Consider the following 19,453-nt stretch of genomic DNA (forward strand, 5'->3'; position numbering starts at 1 on the left):
GGAAAAACCTCTTAACTATCTACTATTGCTATGTTAAATTGCTACAATATGCAGGTTTTTAATATACACAGAATGCACCTACATGAATGTGGGTATCCCACTCGTTAGTATAAAATATGCACCTACACGAGATACCTGGGTGGTTAAGGTGGTGTCCTTTCACCTCCCAAACATGGTTTTGATTCTAGCCCATCGCTCACCCCACAAAGGGGTGAGAGTGTTTGTGGTCCACTTTTTTTCTGAACACTCAAAAAATTTAAAAAATACACAACCACAATCCATCCAGATACATAGACTTGTGATTTATGCACAAACTAAATGGTCCCAAAACAAAGACCACCCAGTTTTTTTAACTCGCATCAAAAACAAATGCCTTCACTCACACGTACTTCAATCATATATAAAAAACTCCACTAAATTGTTCTAATTGTGAAGACTTGCCAGTGGCATACAATGGGAGACCTCCAAGACGACTGCAATGCTCGTGGTGGCAGTAGATCATGTCTGTCTATGTATACAACTTACAAAAATATTCAACAAGAGGGTAGATGGCCAATGAACACTTACCCAAGACATATGTGACTACAGTTTGCACTCCTCCCTTTATGATATTCCCTACCTCATCATGCAGCCCAAACACCACGCAAAACTCATTAATTACTTTTTTGCCTGCAACAATAGGAAGCCAATGTTCATCACTGTTTTCATGTGACAGGAGGAGTTGAGAACCCTGACTTGGCCATCCGAATCCAAGCTGCGATTCCCAAGGCAAGGGCAACCCATCCAAATAGGTCATACTTAAAACCACTTGAAAGCATTTTCTTCTTTGCTCCCTGAATTTCAATAAAAAAGGTGCAGGAAGCATTAGAAAAACAGCTTGCAAAGTCCTCTATTTGAGAGAGAGAGAGAGAGAGAGAGAGAGAGAGAGATTCTTTTGACACCATAGCCAAGCCAGTAGATCCATATGATGGTACTCAACAGGACTTGAACCCAAACTCTCTGAGAGAGAGAGAGAAGAATGAAAAGATGGAAAGAAAACAAGTTAATTAACGTCTACAAAAGACCCAAAGGTCTATGAGACCAACCAAAAAGTAGTACATGTGATCCATGAGTAGACTAAATGTCAGCAAAACATGAGACTACACCAAAAAGGGAGAGAGGGAGGGAGAGAAAGAGAGAAATGTATCAACATTCACAAAAGGCCAAACTGGCCAAAAAAAAAAAGACGCATGGGGCATGCTGAGTGTGTCCCCTGAACCCTTACAGCCCATGAGAATGTTTTGAGAAAAAAAAGCTTAACTTGAAAGATGCATATGTGCAAAAGTGGTTCATCCAAGCTCCATCAAATGTTAGCAAATCAAAACCACCAAAAGATCACCTTTAAAGATTCACCCCTTGTAGACCTTGATCCAGAGCCACTCGTGCCCTTCTGCGGAGACATCTGTTTCTGAAGTTCATGATACAAAGAGGGTGCCTAGAATAGGATAAAAAATTACAAAGCATTAAGGCATGGCATTCAGGAGGGCAAAACCCGAGAGTCTAGATAGCTAAACATTAGCATTAGCACCCAGTGCACTTGGTTTAACAGCATTTTTCAGGTTATCATTCAATGTAACACACATGCACAGTTTTCAGGTTATCATTCAATGTAACACACATGCACAGTTTTTTTTTTGGGGGTTTTTTCTGTGTTTGGAGGTTTTTTTTTTTTTGTGTGTGTGTGTGTGTGTGTGTGTGTGTGTTGGGGGGGAGGGGGGGGGGGGGGGTTTGTTGGTTGTGTTGTGTTTCTATGCTCTTTAGATCACAGCTTCTGGACTTCGTTTCTGGGCATTTGAGAAGGTAGAGACAGTTAAAATCAAGTTGTCCCTATCAAAGCAAGGACATCAAAAATGGTGCATCCCCTTCTATCAACAAGGCAAGGACTATATAGACTTTTCACAGCAGGGACATGACAGTCAATCGGGGGATTCCACTACTGGAATTGCAAATCAACACATCAAGTTTCTTAACTAAAAAGAGATGCAGTAAGACTTCCAGATATTGAGCACAAGGAGACCAGGACAGCAAGAGTTTCTGATGGTCACAGCATAATCAAGGCCGCCACTGTCTATTGTAGTTTGAGCCAGTGTGTGGGCTAATATTTACAATGGGCAACCTTCACGACATGTAAAGACCAGGCCAAATGAGAAAAATGCCAGATTAACCTACTGTAGTACAAGCATAACCCCAAGAAGATATGCACTTCATGTACATTCTTGGGGTTGAAGCCACTCTTTCACAGCTGCAGGGTCCAAGCTAAAGCATGTGTGTAGAGGTAGAAAGAAAGATATATTAAGCATCTACTAAAGACCCAATGGGCCTATGAGACCAAAGTGATACAATAACGTCCATGGCATATCTCATCATGGAACGGAAAATAAAATAAAAACAAAACAAAACTATCTCACTGGAGTGATACAAAAATTCTCATCATGGAACGGAAAATAAAATAAAAACACTGGAATGATACAAAACTGTCCATGGAAATCTCTCATCATGGAATACCAAGAACATGAAACGTGAGAGAAGCATTAGCCCCCAATAGATGGTATACCACTCTCCAAAATATCAAGCATGGGGCTAATGAGTAAGGTCCTCCTGAATCCTACCTACCCTGGTGACCTATGATGTATTGTAGGGCTAGATACTTACCTTCAGTTCTTTCTTTTCTTTTCCAGACATTGTATCAGATGTCACATGGTTGTAACTTTGGTCTCATAGGTCACTTTGGCCTTTTGAAGACGTTAATATAACATTTCATTTCTGCTAGTGTGCTGAGCTCAGACTCAAGTATAGATCCATAAAGCTTGGCCAAGATATGGCCAATCATACTGGTTCTGTAGTTATTAGGATCCAGGGGGTCTCCCAGCTTATGGATAGGCGCAATAGTGTGTGATGACCAAGTGGGGGGAAAGCCCTCTGAGAGGACTCTATTAAACATATGGGCTAGGAGGCGCTCAGCCAACATAAGCCCCACTTGATCCTGTGATCGGTCGTTCTGAAGCCTTTGTATAGCCTTCACCACCATGTCTCCTGTGCATGTGAGAAAGAAAGAAAGATATATTAAGCGTCTACTAAAGACCCAATGGGCCTATGAGACCAAAGTGATACAATAATGTCCATGGCATATCTCGTCATGAAAAGGAAAATAAAATATAGACAAAACACAACTATCTCACTGCGGTGATACAAAACTGTCCATGAAATACCAAGAACATGGAACATGAGAGGAGCATCAGCCCCCAATAGATAATATACCACTCTCCAAAATATCAAGCATAGGGCTAATGAGTATGATTGAGAGGTCTCCCTTAGCTACATCACGTGGAAAGGTATCTCAATGGCGGCGGAGCATGTCTTGGATTTCGAGCTGATGAGGGAATCTCGGGGCGTCGGGCACACTGGAATGCGGAGGCCCTCTTAGAGTGAGGTGGGTCCGGAGCAGCCCGAGGTGGGTCTATAGGATCCACTGTATGGGTGTCCACCTCCTGGGTCCGGAAGAAACTCGTGATGGTTGGTTAGCGAGGGAAGGGTAGGGGTGCCTGGGGCCGGAGCGCTCTCAAGAAAGTGTCCCTGTGCCCGCAAAGCTCAAGCAGGAAGAGCCCTAGGCAACGCTGGTCCGAGAAGTCAATGATCCTAGAGAGTGGACCAAATCCCTCATGAAACAGATAGTGAAACCTCCTGTGGATCTCATAGTATACTGGGGAACGGTATATGTAATGCTCCTTTGTCTCAACCTCTGTGTGGCATAATCGGCAAATCCTCTCCTCTCTGGGTCTCTGTATGAGCTCCTTCGCTCTGCAGACGCGCTCAGCTCTACCTATCTCCACTCTGAGGCGATGGGATGAAACCCATATCTGGCCAATCACAATCTGGATGGCATGGGACATGTGAACACTCAGGTATCCCAGTTGCTGGATGAATCCATCCTCAGTGAACATAAGCAAGCGACCTCTGTGTGTAGAACTCCATCTTCGTTGGGAGCTCCAAAGGTGTGATCCATATGTAATGGGTGTAGAGGCTAAGAAGATCTAACCGGATGACCCTGTTGGTGTCCTCATGAGAGAGCCAGAGAAAAGGGGAGTCCAACTATATTGAAGGTGTGGTAGGCGGTCCATGCGGAGCTCATATACTGAGAACCAAGTGGAAACTAAGGCATACCATACTCCAAAGTGGCCCTCGAGTGCTAGTTGTCTTGAGGACTCCAGGGAAAGCCTCACGTACTTGTGGGGATCCATGTGACTGATGTGATGGAGGTATGTAACTGTTTGGAAGAGTGCATCCAGTACCATCGGGGCTGCAGCGAACTCTGCCTCGATAATCTAGTGTTGGACTGATGGTTTGCTATAGATCATACGGGAGAACATCATGCCTTGGGGCCTCTCAACTCGTTGCCAATCCTCATCGGATAAATCTGACCCCCAGAAAGCTGCTCCATACATCAAGGCTGATGTGACAAGGGTGTCAAAAAGCCAACCCTTCATCTTGGGCTCCCGGAAATGTGTCTGGTAGCACTACCACTCATGTAGCATATCCCTGTGTCACTTGGGCATGTGCTACGTGAAGCATGGGCCACTGAAAGCGACAGCAAGTTAGACATAGGATGAGACAATCTCCACAGGATCCCCTCTGTATGTGAAGCTCAATCTGGATGTGAAGGGGCGGGAAGCACTGAAGACCATTACCTTGGTTTTACCAAGGTTAAACAGAGAGGTCCCACTAAGTGTAGAAGTCCTATAAGGCATCCAACTGTAAGCCCCTTGGCTGAATCTGAGAGAAGGACGATGTCATCTGCAAAGTAGTATGGGGATCAATATGCCACACACAAAACCACCCAGAAATCCAAAGTGGTTTTTCTAAATTCCAACCCTCTCCAATTGGCCACCACTGATGCTTTTCTCCCATCTCGGAGGCCCCTAAACCACTTTTCCTTTGTGTCCGGCTTAACTTCACCTCTCCCCTTCCATCAACGGCATTGGGCGTGCAAAATTCCTCCTTAATTATCTTTTCTTATCACATGCACACTGCCCAATTCTGCCAGTTAGAAGCTATGGTTAAGCTTTATATAACATAAAGCTTTAAACGCTTCAGGCTATAAGCTTTCTAAAGCTTAATGTTTAAACAGCTTACTTAAGCTTTTCTAAAAACCTTTCAAACCCATTCAAATTCTCCTTTTTTTTTAAAATTAGATCTCTGCCCTCTACCCCACAGAAAATTTTGGAAATTTTTCAGTTCTCAAAAATTATAGATTGCTTTTATCCTTCCAAAAATCTTGCTTTTGCCCAAAATTTCCCTGTTCAAACCCAAAAATTTCCTAAAATTACTTTAAAATTATAGAAAAATACCAAATAAATTTTTAAAAATCCCCTGGAGATTTTGCAGCAAATTAGCCACGTTTTCAACCACTTACGCATGTTGGTTTGAATTAAGGTAATATTATCTATTATTTCTTTTCAAGACCGACTTTCTTTTTGCTAGAATATTTAGGTACGCAACACAATGACTCTTCCATCTCCTCACAATCCCTGTCAAGCATCCAAACTCCTTCGACTTATGGAGGAATGTCTCCAACTCGCCTCTATAACCGAACGCAATTCACACTTATTTGATGCATTGCTCCAGATCGTCAACAACAAACCTAAAGACGAATGGTCAAAGATTTGGATGAATGATTATGAAGCATATTTTGTCATGATCCCCATTGACAACACTTGTATATTGTCTCCAAATATTCAATTCTGTCAACTCATGCTAAGCGCGACAGCAAGCAACGCCGCCTTCTGGAGTGCAGTTTGTCCTTCTGGAGTGCAGTTCGTCATTCATTGAACCCAGATTCCAAATAGCCTCATTCAGGACCCAAAGATCTGCAACATGATAGAGGGGATTTGGGAGAGGCTTGATTTTCACTCAGGAGCAGTTGCGCAAGAGCCTTGGATGTAGGTCTTGACGTGATTAGCAGTCTTTTACACGAGGCAGCGCAGAGCATTTTGGCTAGCTTCTTCCGAGAGCAAGAGTGGAGTATTCACAGGGGCCTTGCCTCTCTACAACGGCTTCAAGAGAGTGCACCAGATAGCCCGTTGATTGACAGTCAGCTGGTTGCTGCCTGTATAGAGCTCAGATCCATAGAGGAGCGGCGGGTGGAGTACAAATACCATGCTAGAGCCTCTTTTTGGACACAGGCGGGAGGTAGGGTCACTTTGAGATTGCAGTCCCACAGACGGAGAGAGAGAATCTGCACGTTGTGTGGCCCGGATGGATCCATTGTTACAGACCCCCCTCGTGTGAGAACCATTACCATAGATTTCTTTGGCACTCTTCTCACCGGTGCCACCGTTTCCTCACAAGTGTTGGATGTGCGTATGCAGGTGTGGCGACACACAAGAGAGGTGGTCCCTCACGCTCTCAGGACTTTCCTCCTGACCTCCTTCACATCTGAGGAGTTGGTAGAGACTTTGATGGCATTACCTAGGAGAAAATGTCCGAGGAAGCACGGTCTTCCAACCTCTATTTTTCTGCGGCATTGGGATCTCATGGAAGGTAACTTCATGGCTGCCTTCAACAAGATAATGGTTACAGGAGCCATGCCGGAGAGGAGGTCGGAGGGTTCAATCCACTTGATTCCCAAGGAGGGTGGTGACAAATTGGAGATCCAGCAGTGGAGACCCATCACCCTCCTAGGGACAGCCTACAAAATTCTCGCCAAGGCAATCAGCCGGAGATTGCAGCCCTTCCTCCCGACTTGATTCATGATACACAAACCGGTTTCGTTCATGATCGAAGTATTTGGACAACATCTTCACAATCTGGGAGGCGACCGCGCAGGCTAGGATGCGGCAACAGGACCTGATTGTGCTTCTTCTCAATTTCAAGAAAGCCTATTGATAGAGTAGATTGGGGCTTTCTGGAGGGGACGATGTGTAGGATGGGTTTCCCGAAGGAGTGGGTCCAAGGTGTATCGAGACTCTACTCGGCTACTCATAGCCAGGTTCTTATTCAGGATGTTAGCGGTGTAGATTTCCCCTTTCATGCTTAGTCCGGCAAGGGTGCCCTCTAGCACCTTATCTCTTCCTGTTCGTCACACTAAGGCCATGTGCAAATTTCTCTCAACCCAGGAGACCGGACTCCAAGGACTGTGTCTCCCCATCTGAATGCAAGACGAGCTTCTTGATTCCGGGTTCGCCGATGACACATCAACATACCTGTTGGGGACCGAGAGGAACCTCTAGAGATTCACCAAGGCAATTGAGATTTTTTTGTCATGCATTCGGAGCATAGATCAATTGGCACAAGTCGTATGGATTTTGGGTTGGCTCATCGCATGCCCTGACTTGGCGTCCACTTGAGGCTTTTCAATGGATCCCAAGAGGAATCCACTCCAACATCAGCAATTACTTATAACATTGCTGGTCCTAGTTCCTCCACCAACGTCATTTGAGCTCAACCGAACTTCAGTAAGTATGATAGTAAGTGTGATGCACTCATGCAATTTATACATCAATTTCTTGCATATTTTCCTTTGGCTAAAGTTGCACATCCTCAAGACAAAGTCCATCTAACCGCTCCACACCTCAATGGAGAAGTCGTGACTTGGTGGCAGCATTGGTTGGATCTTCATATAGATCCAACCACAAGAACAACTCATTACATAAAGGATACTTTTGTGTCTGACCTCAAAGCTAGGTTCCCTCCACCCCAATATTTGACCAATTTGGAGAATGAGTTTTACAAACTCTCCCAGAATGGGTCTCTAGTTCCAACCTATTCCAACAAGGTCATTACCATGGTACAACAATCGAGGAAGTCGGAAGACAAGAAGCTGAAACAGTTTCTCAAGGGGTTGGATACGAACATTCAGTTTCTTGTACAGAATTTCGAGCCTCAATCGTACGAACGGGCTCTTACTTTGGCTCAAAATCAGGAAATGATGTTGAACAAGGCAAGCCCACGCAGGTCCAGTCAAGCCCCAAACCCGAGCGACAGCAAAAGGCTTCATCCCAACCTCGTAAGGGTACTCAAAATAGTAAAAACAGTAAGCACAATAAGTCTCAAAGCAACTCATACAGCAAGAAACCCACTGAGGCCATATCACATGCGCATAAGTTTTTTGTGTCTTCTTCAAGCCCTAAGTAATTGAATAGGAACCTTGATGCAAGTCACCAACAAAGATAAGAGAGTGAAGAGAGCGAGCTCTCTTTTCAATATAATGTATAGTACAAAAAGTGTCAATATGTCTAAAAGGGGAATCTAAAGACCTAATACTTGACTCTTGACCTGCCCAAAAAAGGGGGTCACATGAATACAATGACTCAACGCCTAGCCTTTTTATAGGCCCCTTGGAAGCCATTCCTATCTGCTGATTGGCCAGTTCCATTGGACAAATAAGATGCATAAATGCCGCCAACACCTTCTATGCCTGGGCAATGCAATCCTGGTCCAAGAGAATGCCTTCCGATGCCCTAAACTATTGTTTTAGCTACTGCCAACTTCAGGGATATTAGCCTTGACATGAGACATGTCCATGTGTGCACATGACATCCCCTCCTGCTAAACTTGATGACAGGATTCCAACCTTTGACATTGGATGACTGTCATCATCCCTTTCTCTCTTCATGGACTCCCAAACCTATCATCCTTCCTTCCTGGCAACCTTTTCACTGAAACCTTGCCATGTCTCTAATTTCACTCCAAATCTGGTGTTGACATGTGTGCACCTATTCCACTTTGTCCCCTTACCTTCATGCCTTGTCCCTAAACACTATAATGGTCTCCTTCCTGAGGCTAATCATGGCATCCCTGCTCCATCCCCCTTGGAACCGTTTTCCCGAGAGCCTTCCTTGGTATGCCCCAAATGGCATGTGACCCTCAAGATTGCCATTCCCTTGGGTTTTGTCGACTCTGGCTTTGTTACCTATGTAACATGTTACATGCACGGAAGCTCTATGTGTCTTCTTCCAGCCCTACGTAATTGAATAAGAACCTTGATGCAAGACATCAACAAAGACACACACACACACACACACACAAATGAAACGAAAATGAAATCTCTATTAACGTCTTTGAAAGACCAAAATGACCAATGAAACCAAAAGTTACAATAATCTAGTCAGATGAAGTACGAATGTCAATGGTGTGTAACAGAAAAAAGTGAGAAAAGATCTATAGCTCTAGAGATCAAGAGTAACATGGGAAAATGGGAAACATGGGAAGCTACTAAGAGGGGACGAAAGTGTCCACACAGAGACATCTCTGGGAATGTGAGGCTCATGAATGTGTGAGGGTATAGATGAGCCCTCAGTGGATGAAATCCCTCATAGATCGCTGAAGCATGAAGACAAGCTCCTCCAAGGTGAAGTGAACTGCCTCGAGGGTATCTGCTGGTGATTTGTGATGATCTAGGGGCTGTAGGACAGCCCCAGGGGCAGCCGACAGTACATGACGCAATTATATGGCTGTAAGGGCAAGTATGGGGGAGCCCATACAGGCTGCCCAGTCCCCAAACAGCCTAAAGACTATCCCCAGCCCCTAAGGAGTCATGCGCATAAAGCCCAGCCATCTAGGGAATGAAGCGCAGATTATGATGTGTTATTTTCAGCATTTAATGCTGATTTTGTAGTCGTGGGCAGAAAGGGAACTGGCCGCCTAGACTTAAATTAAGCTGGACAACTGCTCAGAGTAGTATAAATAGAGGAGCCCACAATCCCATTGTTTCATCTCATTTTTCACCAAGAACCAAGGCAAACAAGGGCTAGACAAGCCAAGGAGTTGCTAAAGCAAAGGGGTGAAGGACTGCAGGTCAAGGGCAGAGTTTTCTTAGCCAAGAAAGGTCAAGATTTCTGTATTTTCTTTTCAGATTTACATCATTCTAATAAAGCAAATACACCATCCGTGGTGGGGGCCCTACAAAGGGTATTTGGGACCCAATACTGTGTCCTCTCCATCTCTCCCTCTCTCTCTCTATTTTCTGCACATCTTCCTTCAATTTTTGTGTGTTAATTCTGTCGCGAAAAGAGTGCTGATTTCTGAGCATTGAAGTTACCGATCTTCTCCGAAGCTTCCGCATGTTACACCAACCTGGTCCTAGTCCAAGATAAGGCCTTCCGTTGCCCTAAACTATTGTTTTAGCTACTATCGACTTAAGGGAAATTAGCCTTGAGATGAGACATGTCTATGTGTGCACATGACATCCCCTCCTCCTAAACTTGATGACGGGATTCCAACCTTTGACCTGGGATGATTGTCATCATCCCTTGGTCTCGTGGACTCCTAAGCCTCTTCATGCGCATCATGGACAATAGTTACCCTAAACCGCTTCATGACACAAAGTCAAATTTTGTAGAAAGGCCAACCGTCCCGTATCAAGAAATGACATGGTCCTCTGGCATCCAATGCATGTTCCCACTGGGTACCGAATTCATCAGAATCCGTGTACTGTGCTTCATCTCGTCTAGTCCTGCACTAGCGAGCTCCATCCGTGTGGATTGGATGAAGGAAATGGTTCCTTTATGAAGAAGCTGTAGTGCTGCAGACTGTAGTACACAGGGTAGGTTAGGGTTTTGGACAACCCATGGCTATGGCGAGTGAAACTTTATGGTGGAGAGAGAGAGAAGAAGAAAGAAAGAAAGTTGTATTAACGTCTTCAAAAGGCCAAAATGACCTATGAGACCAAAAGGTTACATCATATCCATGAGGTACATAATCCTGGGTACAAAATAGTAATAAAGAAAGATAACAAAAATCTAGAACTTTAAAATCTGATCTAGGTACATGAGCAAATATTAAGCGTCTACTAAAGACCCAATGGACCTATGAGACCAAAGTGATACAATCATGTCCATGGCATATCTCATCATGGAATGGAAAATAAAACAGAAAGACACCATAGCTATCTTACTGGGGTGATACAAAATTGTCCATGGAAACTCATCATGGCATACCAAGAACATGAAATATTAGAGGAGCATCGGCCCCCAATAGATGGTATACCACTCTCCAAAATATCAAGCATGCGGCTAATGAGTATGGCTGAGACGTCTCCCTCAGATACGTCACGCGGAAAGGTAGTTCGATGGCAGTGGAGCATCTCCTGGATCTGGAGCTAATGAAGGGATCATGGCCGACGTCCGGGGGGTCGGGGGCGTTGCGCACGCTGGAATGCGGAGGCCCTGGTCCGCGGTAACTCCTCTCCGTCAAGGTGGGTACGGATCAGCCCGAGCTGGGTCCACAGGATCCACTGTCCTGGGTCCGGAAGATACTAGTGATGGTTGATTGACGAGGGAGGGCTAGGGGTGGCTGGGGACGAAGCTCTCTCAAGAAAATGTCCCTGTGTCTGCGGAGCCGACTAATGGTTTGCTACGGATCATACGAGAGAACATCATGACCTAGGGCCTCTGAACACACTGCCAATCCTCATCGGATAAATCTTGCCCCCAGAATGGTGCTCTGTACATCAAGGCTAGCATGACGAGGGTGTCAAAAAGCCAACCCTTCGTCCTATGCTCTTGGAAATGTGCCTAGAAGCACTGCCGCTCCCCATGTCACTCTGGCATGTGCTATGGGAAGTATGGTGAAGCGTGGGTCACTGAAAGTGACACCAAGGTAAACATAGGATGAGACAATCTCCACAGGATCCCCTCTATATGTGAAGCTCAATCTGGATGTGAAGGGGCGGGAAGTATTAAAGACCATTACCTTGGTTTTACCAAGGTTAACAGAGAGGTCCCACTAAGTGTAGAAGTCCTGTAAGGCATTCGACTGTCTCTGAAGCCCCTCCGCTGAATCTGAGAGGACGATGATGTCATCTGCATAAAGTAGTATGGGGATCAATATGGCTGCAAGTGTGGGACCAGCCCCGTCAATGAACCTCGAGATCTCATCAATGTAGAGGCCAAAAAGAGTGGGTGATAAAGGGCAGCCCTGTTTTACCCCAATAGTGCTGGAAATCTCTTGCGATGTAACCTCTTGGGGCTCTCACTTGTCGAGTGATAGAATCATAGAGGGCGATGACGCTCCAAACCATGTTAGATGGGACTCCTATCTCCTGTAGATGGTGTAGGAGGCGGGCTCGGGGTACAGTATCAAAAGCTTTGCGGAAATCCACAAAGCAATAGTAAATCCTCTAATGTCGTGCTCTACCATCCTCAATGATGGCACGAAGGGTCAAGATGTGGTCAAGGGTAGAGTAGCTCCTTCGAAAGCCTGCCTGTCCTAAGGCTCTACATCCCTGTCTCTTTGCAAATGAACTGAGCTCCACCTCCAGCATCGATCCATAGAGTTGGACAATGTGTGGCCAATGATAATCGTCCTATAATTATTAGGATCAAGCGGATCTCCATGGTGAACTGTAAAGAGAAACTCCATGGTGGAGAGAGAGAAAGGTGAGCTGTTGTAGAGAGAAAGAGAGTCAACAATGACAAGAGCAAAACAACTAATCGCACGACTCAATAAAGCTTGATTAATTGTGTTGAAATTTACAAAATACAATGCTTTTGGTAGGCCAAAAACTAGCCTTATATTTTGATACATACATAGGACACGTGTCATACACATACAAACCTAATGACATGTGGCAACTTATCCAAATTTAAGAGTGTGTTCACACTTAAGCATGTGTTCACACACATACACATAAATAAGATTACTCACACAAACAACTCTTTTAGGGGTTGTTCACACACAGACACAAGTGGGTACACAAACATGATGGACACACACAGGATGGTACACACACATGAAGATCTGAAATACCCAACACTTTCATGCTTAATGCATCCGACACTAGGTTGGCCTTGCTTGGAAGATACTCAATCATGCCACCAAATTGTTGGAAGATCTGGCTCAAGTGGTGCCGCCGGTCACTCCATTGCGCACTTGGCATCATCTTCTGAAGCCAATACAAAGCCTAATGATCAATGCGAACCAAAAAATCGAGCCCATATAGAAGATGTTTCCAATGCTTTAAAGTCTAAGTCACGGCTAGGAGTTTATGATCATAGACCGAGTAATTCCTCTCTACACGAATCAGCTAACGAGACATGTAAGCTACTAGATGACCATTCTATTGTAGCAAAGCTCCAATGGCGATGTTACTCGCATCAGTGATTACTTGGACTGGATCATCCCACGAGACAAGCGCTAAACAAGGAGCCTCTAATGAAGCAACCTTGAGATCCTTGCAAGCTTCTAGTCCACATGGGGTCATGTGGATGTGTTGCGTACGATCTTGACACCCTTGAGTAAACTTGTGAGAGCTACTTGGAAAATCCCCACAAATGACCGTACATCGTATGCTGTTTCTAGAATCTCCCAATTCAGAATTTTTGCCACTTTGGCGGGATCTAATCGGATACCTTCATCACTAATTATGTATCCAAGGCAAGAACCTCAAACAAATGAAACTCCAATTTCTTTTCATTTACATAAATCCAGCAACTTCATCACTTTTTTTGACGCCAATGTCGTGTTGCTTGACTATAGCTAAAAAAACTAGTATGTCATCCAAGAAAATGAAAACACACTTTCATTTAACTGGCAAATCTCCACAAAGGACTGTATATCATATGTTGTTTCCAGAATCTCCCAATTCAAAATTTTTACCACTTTGGCGTGGTCTAATCGGATGCCTGCGGCACTAATTATGCATCCAAGGTAATGAACCTTGAACAAATAAGACTTCGATTTCTTTTCACTGACATAAAGCTCGTTTGTTGCTTCCCACTAACTTCATCACTTTTTTTGACGTCAATGTCATATTGCTCATCTGTAGCTGAAAAAACTAGTATGTTATCCAAGAAAATGAAAACACACTTTGCGATCAAGCCTCTAAACACACGCATCATCATACGATTAAATGTCACCGGGGTGTTTGTCAGGCCGAAGGGCATGACCACAAACTCGTAATGGGCCCATTTAGTGCGCAAGGTTGTGGTTTAATCTGATGACTTTGGCACTAATTATGCATCCAAGGTAATGAACCTTGAACAAATAAGACTTCGATTTCTTTTCACTGACATAAAGCTCGTTTGTTGCTTCCCACTAACTTCATCACTTTTTTTGACGTCAATGTCATATAGCTCAACTGTAGCTGAAAAAACTAGTATGTCATCCAAGAAAATGAAAACACACTTTGCGATCAAGCCTCTAAATACACGCATCATCATACGATTAAATGTCACCGGGGTGTTTGTCAGGCCGAAGGGCATGACCACAAACTTGTAATGGGCCCGTTTAGTGCGCAAGGTTGTCTTCAAGATGTCCCATTTAACAATCCGTACCTGATGGTATCCACTTTTTAGGCCAAGCTTCAAAAACACCTTGGCTAAATTTAGCCTCTCTAGGATATAATCAATATGAGACATTGGGAACTTGCTCTTAACTGTCATCTTGTTCAGAGTACGATAATCCACACACAGTCTGGAAGATCCATCCTTTTTCTTGAAAAAAAGGATTGGTGCTGCAAAAGGGGACACACTGGATCGTATGAACCCTGATTGCAACAATTCTTGGGGTTGACAATCCAACTCCCATTGCTCAGGTGATACGGAAACTTACTCGAGGGGTTCCAAGCCTCAAAGGAGATCAATTCTGTGATCCTCCGGTCTAGACGGGGGGGGAACTTGAGAGGGAGATTGTTCCAAAGGAAAATCTTTTGGAATTGGTCATGTAGGGCCTAGAATTCTCTGAAACATTGGTAACGGTCATGGCGGTCTAAACATAGATCACCGCCATTGTGCGCCTTTCCTCATTTCTCTTTTAGCCTACATGTGGCTTATGAGAGGAAAGTTAGGAATCCTTGGCTCACATTTGATGATGACAGGAGCCTTGGACACGTTCCGGAGCATCTAGAAAGTGTGTTCCCAGTCAACGTCTGGCTGAAACTTGTGAAACCAACAAATCCCTAATTATATTTGCTCCTACAAGAGGAGAAACCATGAAATCTCGCGAAAACGTAGTGCCCTAGATGACTACCTTAGCACTACGGGCCTCAAACTTGATACTCATGGTCATTCATGTGCTAAATGCCTCAACCTGCTTGTCTACCGAAGTCAGTGGGAAACCGGCCCGTTCCATGATGAGATATGCCATGGACATTTTTGCATCACTTTGGTCTCGTGGATGCACGACACATGCGTATTTTTCAGATGTGCACAAATACACAAATGCTAGCCTTTAAAAAAATAGCAAGCACATTACGAGAATCAATAAGCACACTACACACTAGCTATGGTAAGGCATGACAAAGAATCTTAAAACTTAATCAAAATGTATAAACATCGGAAGACAAGAAAAATGATTACCTTCAGTGACATTTCTAGAGCTCTTAAATATTGCCCATTGTCCTGATCCTGGGGAAAAAAAAAAGGAGAAGTCACCAAATAAATTATCAAGTCAAATCAGTTAGAATCTTGATCAGAGATGTCTAAGTCTCCTCCTCCCTGAGACTAGAGAGCTCAATGATGAGGCTTGAGCTAATAAGAAATGAACAGCATCCAGACCAGCTACAAACCCTCATCCATACCAACTGGGAAACAACAAGAAATGGAGAAAAGATAACTACGTTCTGGACCCTCAGGTTACTCCCAGGATTTCCGTGGACAGCCTTCTAGCACGTCTTTTGGAGGCTTTCTTTGCAATGGCACCCTGGCCACCTTCTGAGGTTGGAAGGGAGACAGCTGCTTGGGTGATTGAAAGTTGAGAAAAAGAGTTTCATACCCAGGGTTGGATGTCCAGTGATAAGTACACAAGGCAACAACATCAGAAGACAACATACCACATCACCTGAACCTCAGTTGACCTGGAGGTGCTCATAGTGGACACACATGAGCAAAGCCTTTACTGCTACATCTAGCCTTTGCAGGTGGATCCAGTGAAAGCATGCTACTACAGTCAGCGTTGTACCAAACACAGATACTTACATCACAGAGGTGCAAAAGCTGTTGAATCTCAAAGGTACTACACCCAGCTCCATGAGCTCACTCTAGGGCTTCTAGTGGCACCTTAGGGTGTGTATGAGCTGCATGCTTAGCATCAAATGATCCAGATGGTTTACTCCAAATGAGCCTATCAAGTCTGTATGAGCTACACGCTTGGCGTCAGGCAATCCCAATGGTTTACTTCAAATGGGCCTATCACACTTCTAACTGTATACTACAACACAGTTGACTTTTTCATGGTAAGTATAAAGCAGGACAACTGTTCAAGCCTAATTCCACACGAAACTATATGTACAAATCAGAAAAATTAAGTGTGTGGTGATGCTTACCTCATCTAGAGCCTGTTGGAAGCACTGAGTAGCCTGTTTGAAAAGAGCATAAGCTTTGGTGCCATCTGTCACAAGGAACCCTTCAGAAGTATAGGCATTTCCCAAGCACCATCTAGTGTAATGCTTTCTTGGCTCAAGCTTTAAGGCCTCCTCAAACTTTGATACCGCCTCTGCATTTAAGACTCAAGACATATTTGATGTTGGCAAATGCAATTAGATACACATAAGCAGCAAATGAATCCAAAAATGTCTACACTGGTAGCTAGAAGGATACCCATGGCATGTTCTGTGAGTATCACATGCGAATGGTGGAAGCAAGGATCGCATTGCCACCATTGGGCAATGCCATCTGGCTTAAACTTCCAAGTGTGAACACATAGTCTCAACTCTCTAGAATATAAGGGTCTCCAACCAGGAAAACATGGAAGTCCAGGGACATCTGCCACCCTCTATAAAGCCTATAAAAAGGGCATGACCTATTAATATGGGATGTTGTTATTGTCAATTGTAGTGTGATTCTTATCCGTCACTTGTGTTTTGCAAAGTATTCAAGCAATATCACTTGGAAGCACTCTCTCTTGTAATACTCCAATATGAGTACAGACAGCTATGGAATCAAACTATGTTCTTCACATTTTGATAGGAGTCTTACTCGTCTGTAGGAATTGTCGTGTGCGAGCATAGTGCTCTAGAGCCTGCTCTAGAAGGTAGCTGCAAGCTACCTGGCAAACCGGACCCTACATGGCGAGATCCCGGTCCCTTTGATTCCCTTTTACTCCGCAACAATTATTAGGAAGGTGGACTCGCACTAACGCGATCCACTTACAAGTAGTAGTAGTAGTAGTAGTCCACAACTATTACTTTTCCGAGGCTGGCGATACCTAAGGCGCTTACCGAAAGTATCTTAGGTATCCACAAGGGATAAAACCCAAACATCCATATTTGGCCATCCTACAAGGAAACCAATCATCCAACTACTCACGAAGCTTACTCGCTATGCAAGGTCCACTCCATACACTTAGAGAAGTGAAGGGGATTCTAGAACTATTAGAATATTACAAAAGCTTTACTCATGAACTTGAAATCCTTAGGAACACGCTGATAGATTTAGTTAGTCTAAGAAATTATCAAGTTTACAAGCGGATGTAGCTTATGAAACCATAACTGCATTGCCAGAATAGAACAATGGGCTTAGGAAATTAGGTGCACCTACAAGCCAGCAAGAGAAGAGAGCAAAAAAAAAGAGCAACTAATAGCGAGGGGAAAGAAAAGAAAGAAAGAAAGATATATTAAAGGTCATTTATATATACCTAGATGAATCCAGGAACATGTCCAAATTCACCTTATAAGGATGTGCAATTTATAACCTCATGGTAGTCATCCACAAGACAATAAACCATCAACTCCATCATGCATAGTATGGACTACATACTACGACATCCCCACTAACGACATCAGTGCCCAATAGTGGGTGTCACATGCACTCTGCACTGTAGTGCAAGATGGCTCATCATCATCACTGCTACATTGTACATTATTAGTACCTTTTCAAGATGATAATTGTCGTACGCCGTGACCCCATTGTAATCCTTAGTCCAGGATAAGTCAGGCACAAGCTACGTAGGTCATTCTCAGCCTTAGACAGTTAGTCAGTCACTCCAAGTCCCTTAACCCACTTGAAGAGATGCATTCATGCACGTAGAGTCAGTAGAATCCTTAGAGTTTGCATCAGGACATGTGTGCATTTATGCATAGCATTCATTCCATATGCATGTAGGCCATCTAGACCATTGCAGAAGCCTTCAGATATCATCTGGCAATCATCAGTATTTATCCAATATTATTCCCATATTTTTCAACATTTATTGGGCATTTTTTACATCATTTATACATTTTTCTTGGACAAGTGCAGTCGGCCAGCCCTGTAGCCAGCCGACCAGCACCCCATGTCCGTATAAATAGCTCAGCATATCATCCATTTATTCATTCATATCATAATTAGCATTGAAGTTCTCATCGCTTGGAGCCTTCAGCACAAGGAGCATAAAGCGATTGCAGAATTCAGCACCTCATACCTCAGCGTTTTCCTCATCAGCATCTAAGAGCATCAACGCTTGAGCAATTCAGCCTCTATGCAGTAAAACGCAGCATCTACAGCATTCAGCAGCCCCTTCTCTCAGCCTCAAATTTGCATGGTATCAGATTCAGCTTTGTCCACACACCCCGTATCCTAGCATGAGAGCATCCTTGGATGGTCAAATTGCGTTCCGGCACGACCACCGACTTCAGCAGAGGGAGAGTACCCATCAGCCGGAAGATGTCTCCCCCGAAGGAGACCTTGCTCTTCCGACTATAGCAGACACCATAGCTCTACTCAAAGCTCAGAACCAGCTTCTCATGGAGAGCCTCCAACTCTTGGAGGCAACAGCAACACGTCCTTCTCTGCCTCCAGCAACCCCCCACTACATCTCCCTCTTCTTTCAAATGGAACAACAAAGAAGAGAAGACAAGGCTAGACGGAGAGGAGAAAAAACAGAAGCTGAAGTAAGAAAGCAGCAAGAAAAAGCAGATAGACGGGACTATGAGGAAGCCCAACGCAGGATCGAAGAAGACCGGTGTCAGGCTGAACTCGCCGCTCAGGAGCACCAACGAGAGCTCGATCGAGAACGTATGTTACTCGAGCACCAAAGGGAAAAGAAAGCCAATCAGCTGGACTATTCTCATAACCTTGGCTGGTTAGATGAGCATGTATCTTATCATACCAAGCTCTTGGAGCTTGCTTTAACCCATAGAATGCTTTGCGTAACCTGCATACTTTATGTTCCTCACCATGAACTACAAAACCAATGGGTTGATTTACATATACTTCCTCCTCTAAATCCCCATTTAAGAATGCAGTTTTGATGTCCAATTCATGCACTTTCCATCCTTTATGTGCAGCCAATGCAATCACTGATCTTATTGTGGTCATTCTCGAAGTAAGAGCAAAAGTCTCTTCATAATCTATTCCCTTTTTCTGGGAGTAGCCTTTAGCCACAAGTCTTGCTTTGTACCTGTCAATAGTACCATCAGACTTTCTTTTGACTTTGTACACCCACTTTGTTCCAATGACATGCTTGCCTTTAGGCAATTCCACAAGATCCCATGTATTGTTCT

General features: G+C 44.1%; 1 protein-coding gene across 1 annotated transcript in view; it reads right to left on the minus strand.

Moving 5' to 3' along the window:
* Positions 1-374: 374 nt before the first annotated feature.
* Positions 375-19,453, minus strand: part of LOC147610638 (mitochondrial import receptor subunit TOM20-like) — a 44,089-nt gene continuing 25,010 nt past the window's right edge. Inside the window, exons 4-7 of the mRNA XM_086786154.1 lie at positions 16,298-16,467; positions 15,333-15,380; positions 1,379-1,474; positions 375-833 (exon numbers count right to left, since the gene is read on the minus strand). Coding sequence (XP_086642280.1) covers positions 705-833; positions 1,379-1,474; positions 15,333-15,380; positions 16,298-16,467 — 443 coding nt within the window. The 3' untranslated portion in view covers positions 375-704. The remainder of the gene's footprint in view (positions 834-1,378; positions 1,475-15,332; positions 15,381-16,297; positions 16,468-19,453) is intronic.

Source organism: Cibotium barometz, chromosome 49 (genome assembly GCF_041138505.1).
Source record: "Cibotium barometz isolate CiBa-2024 chromosome 49, ASM4113850v1, whole genome shotgun sequence".
NCBI classification, from domain to species: Eukaryota; Viridiplantae; Streptophyta; class Polypodiopsida; order Cyatheales; family Cibotiaceae; genus Cibotium; species Cibotium barometz.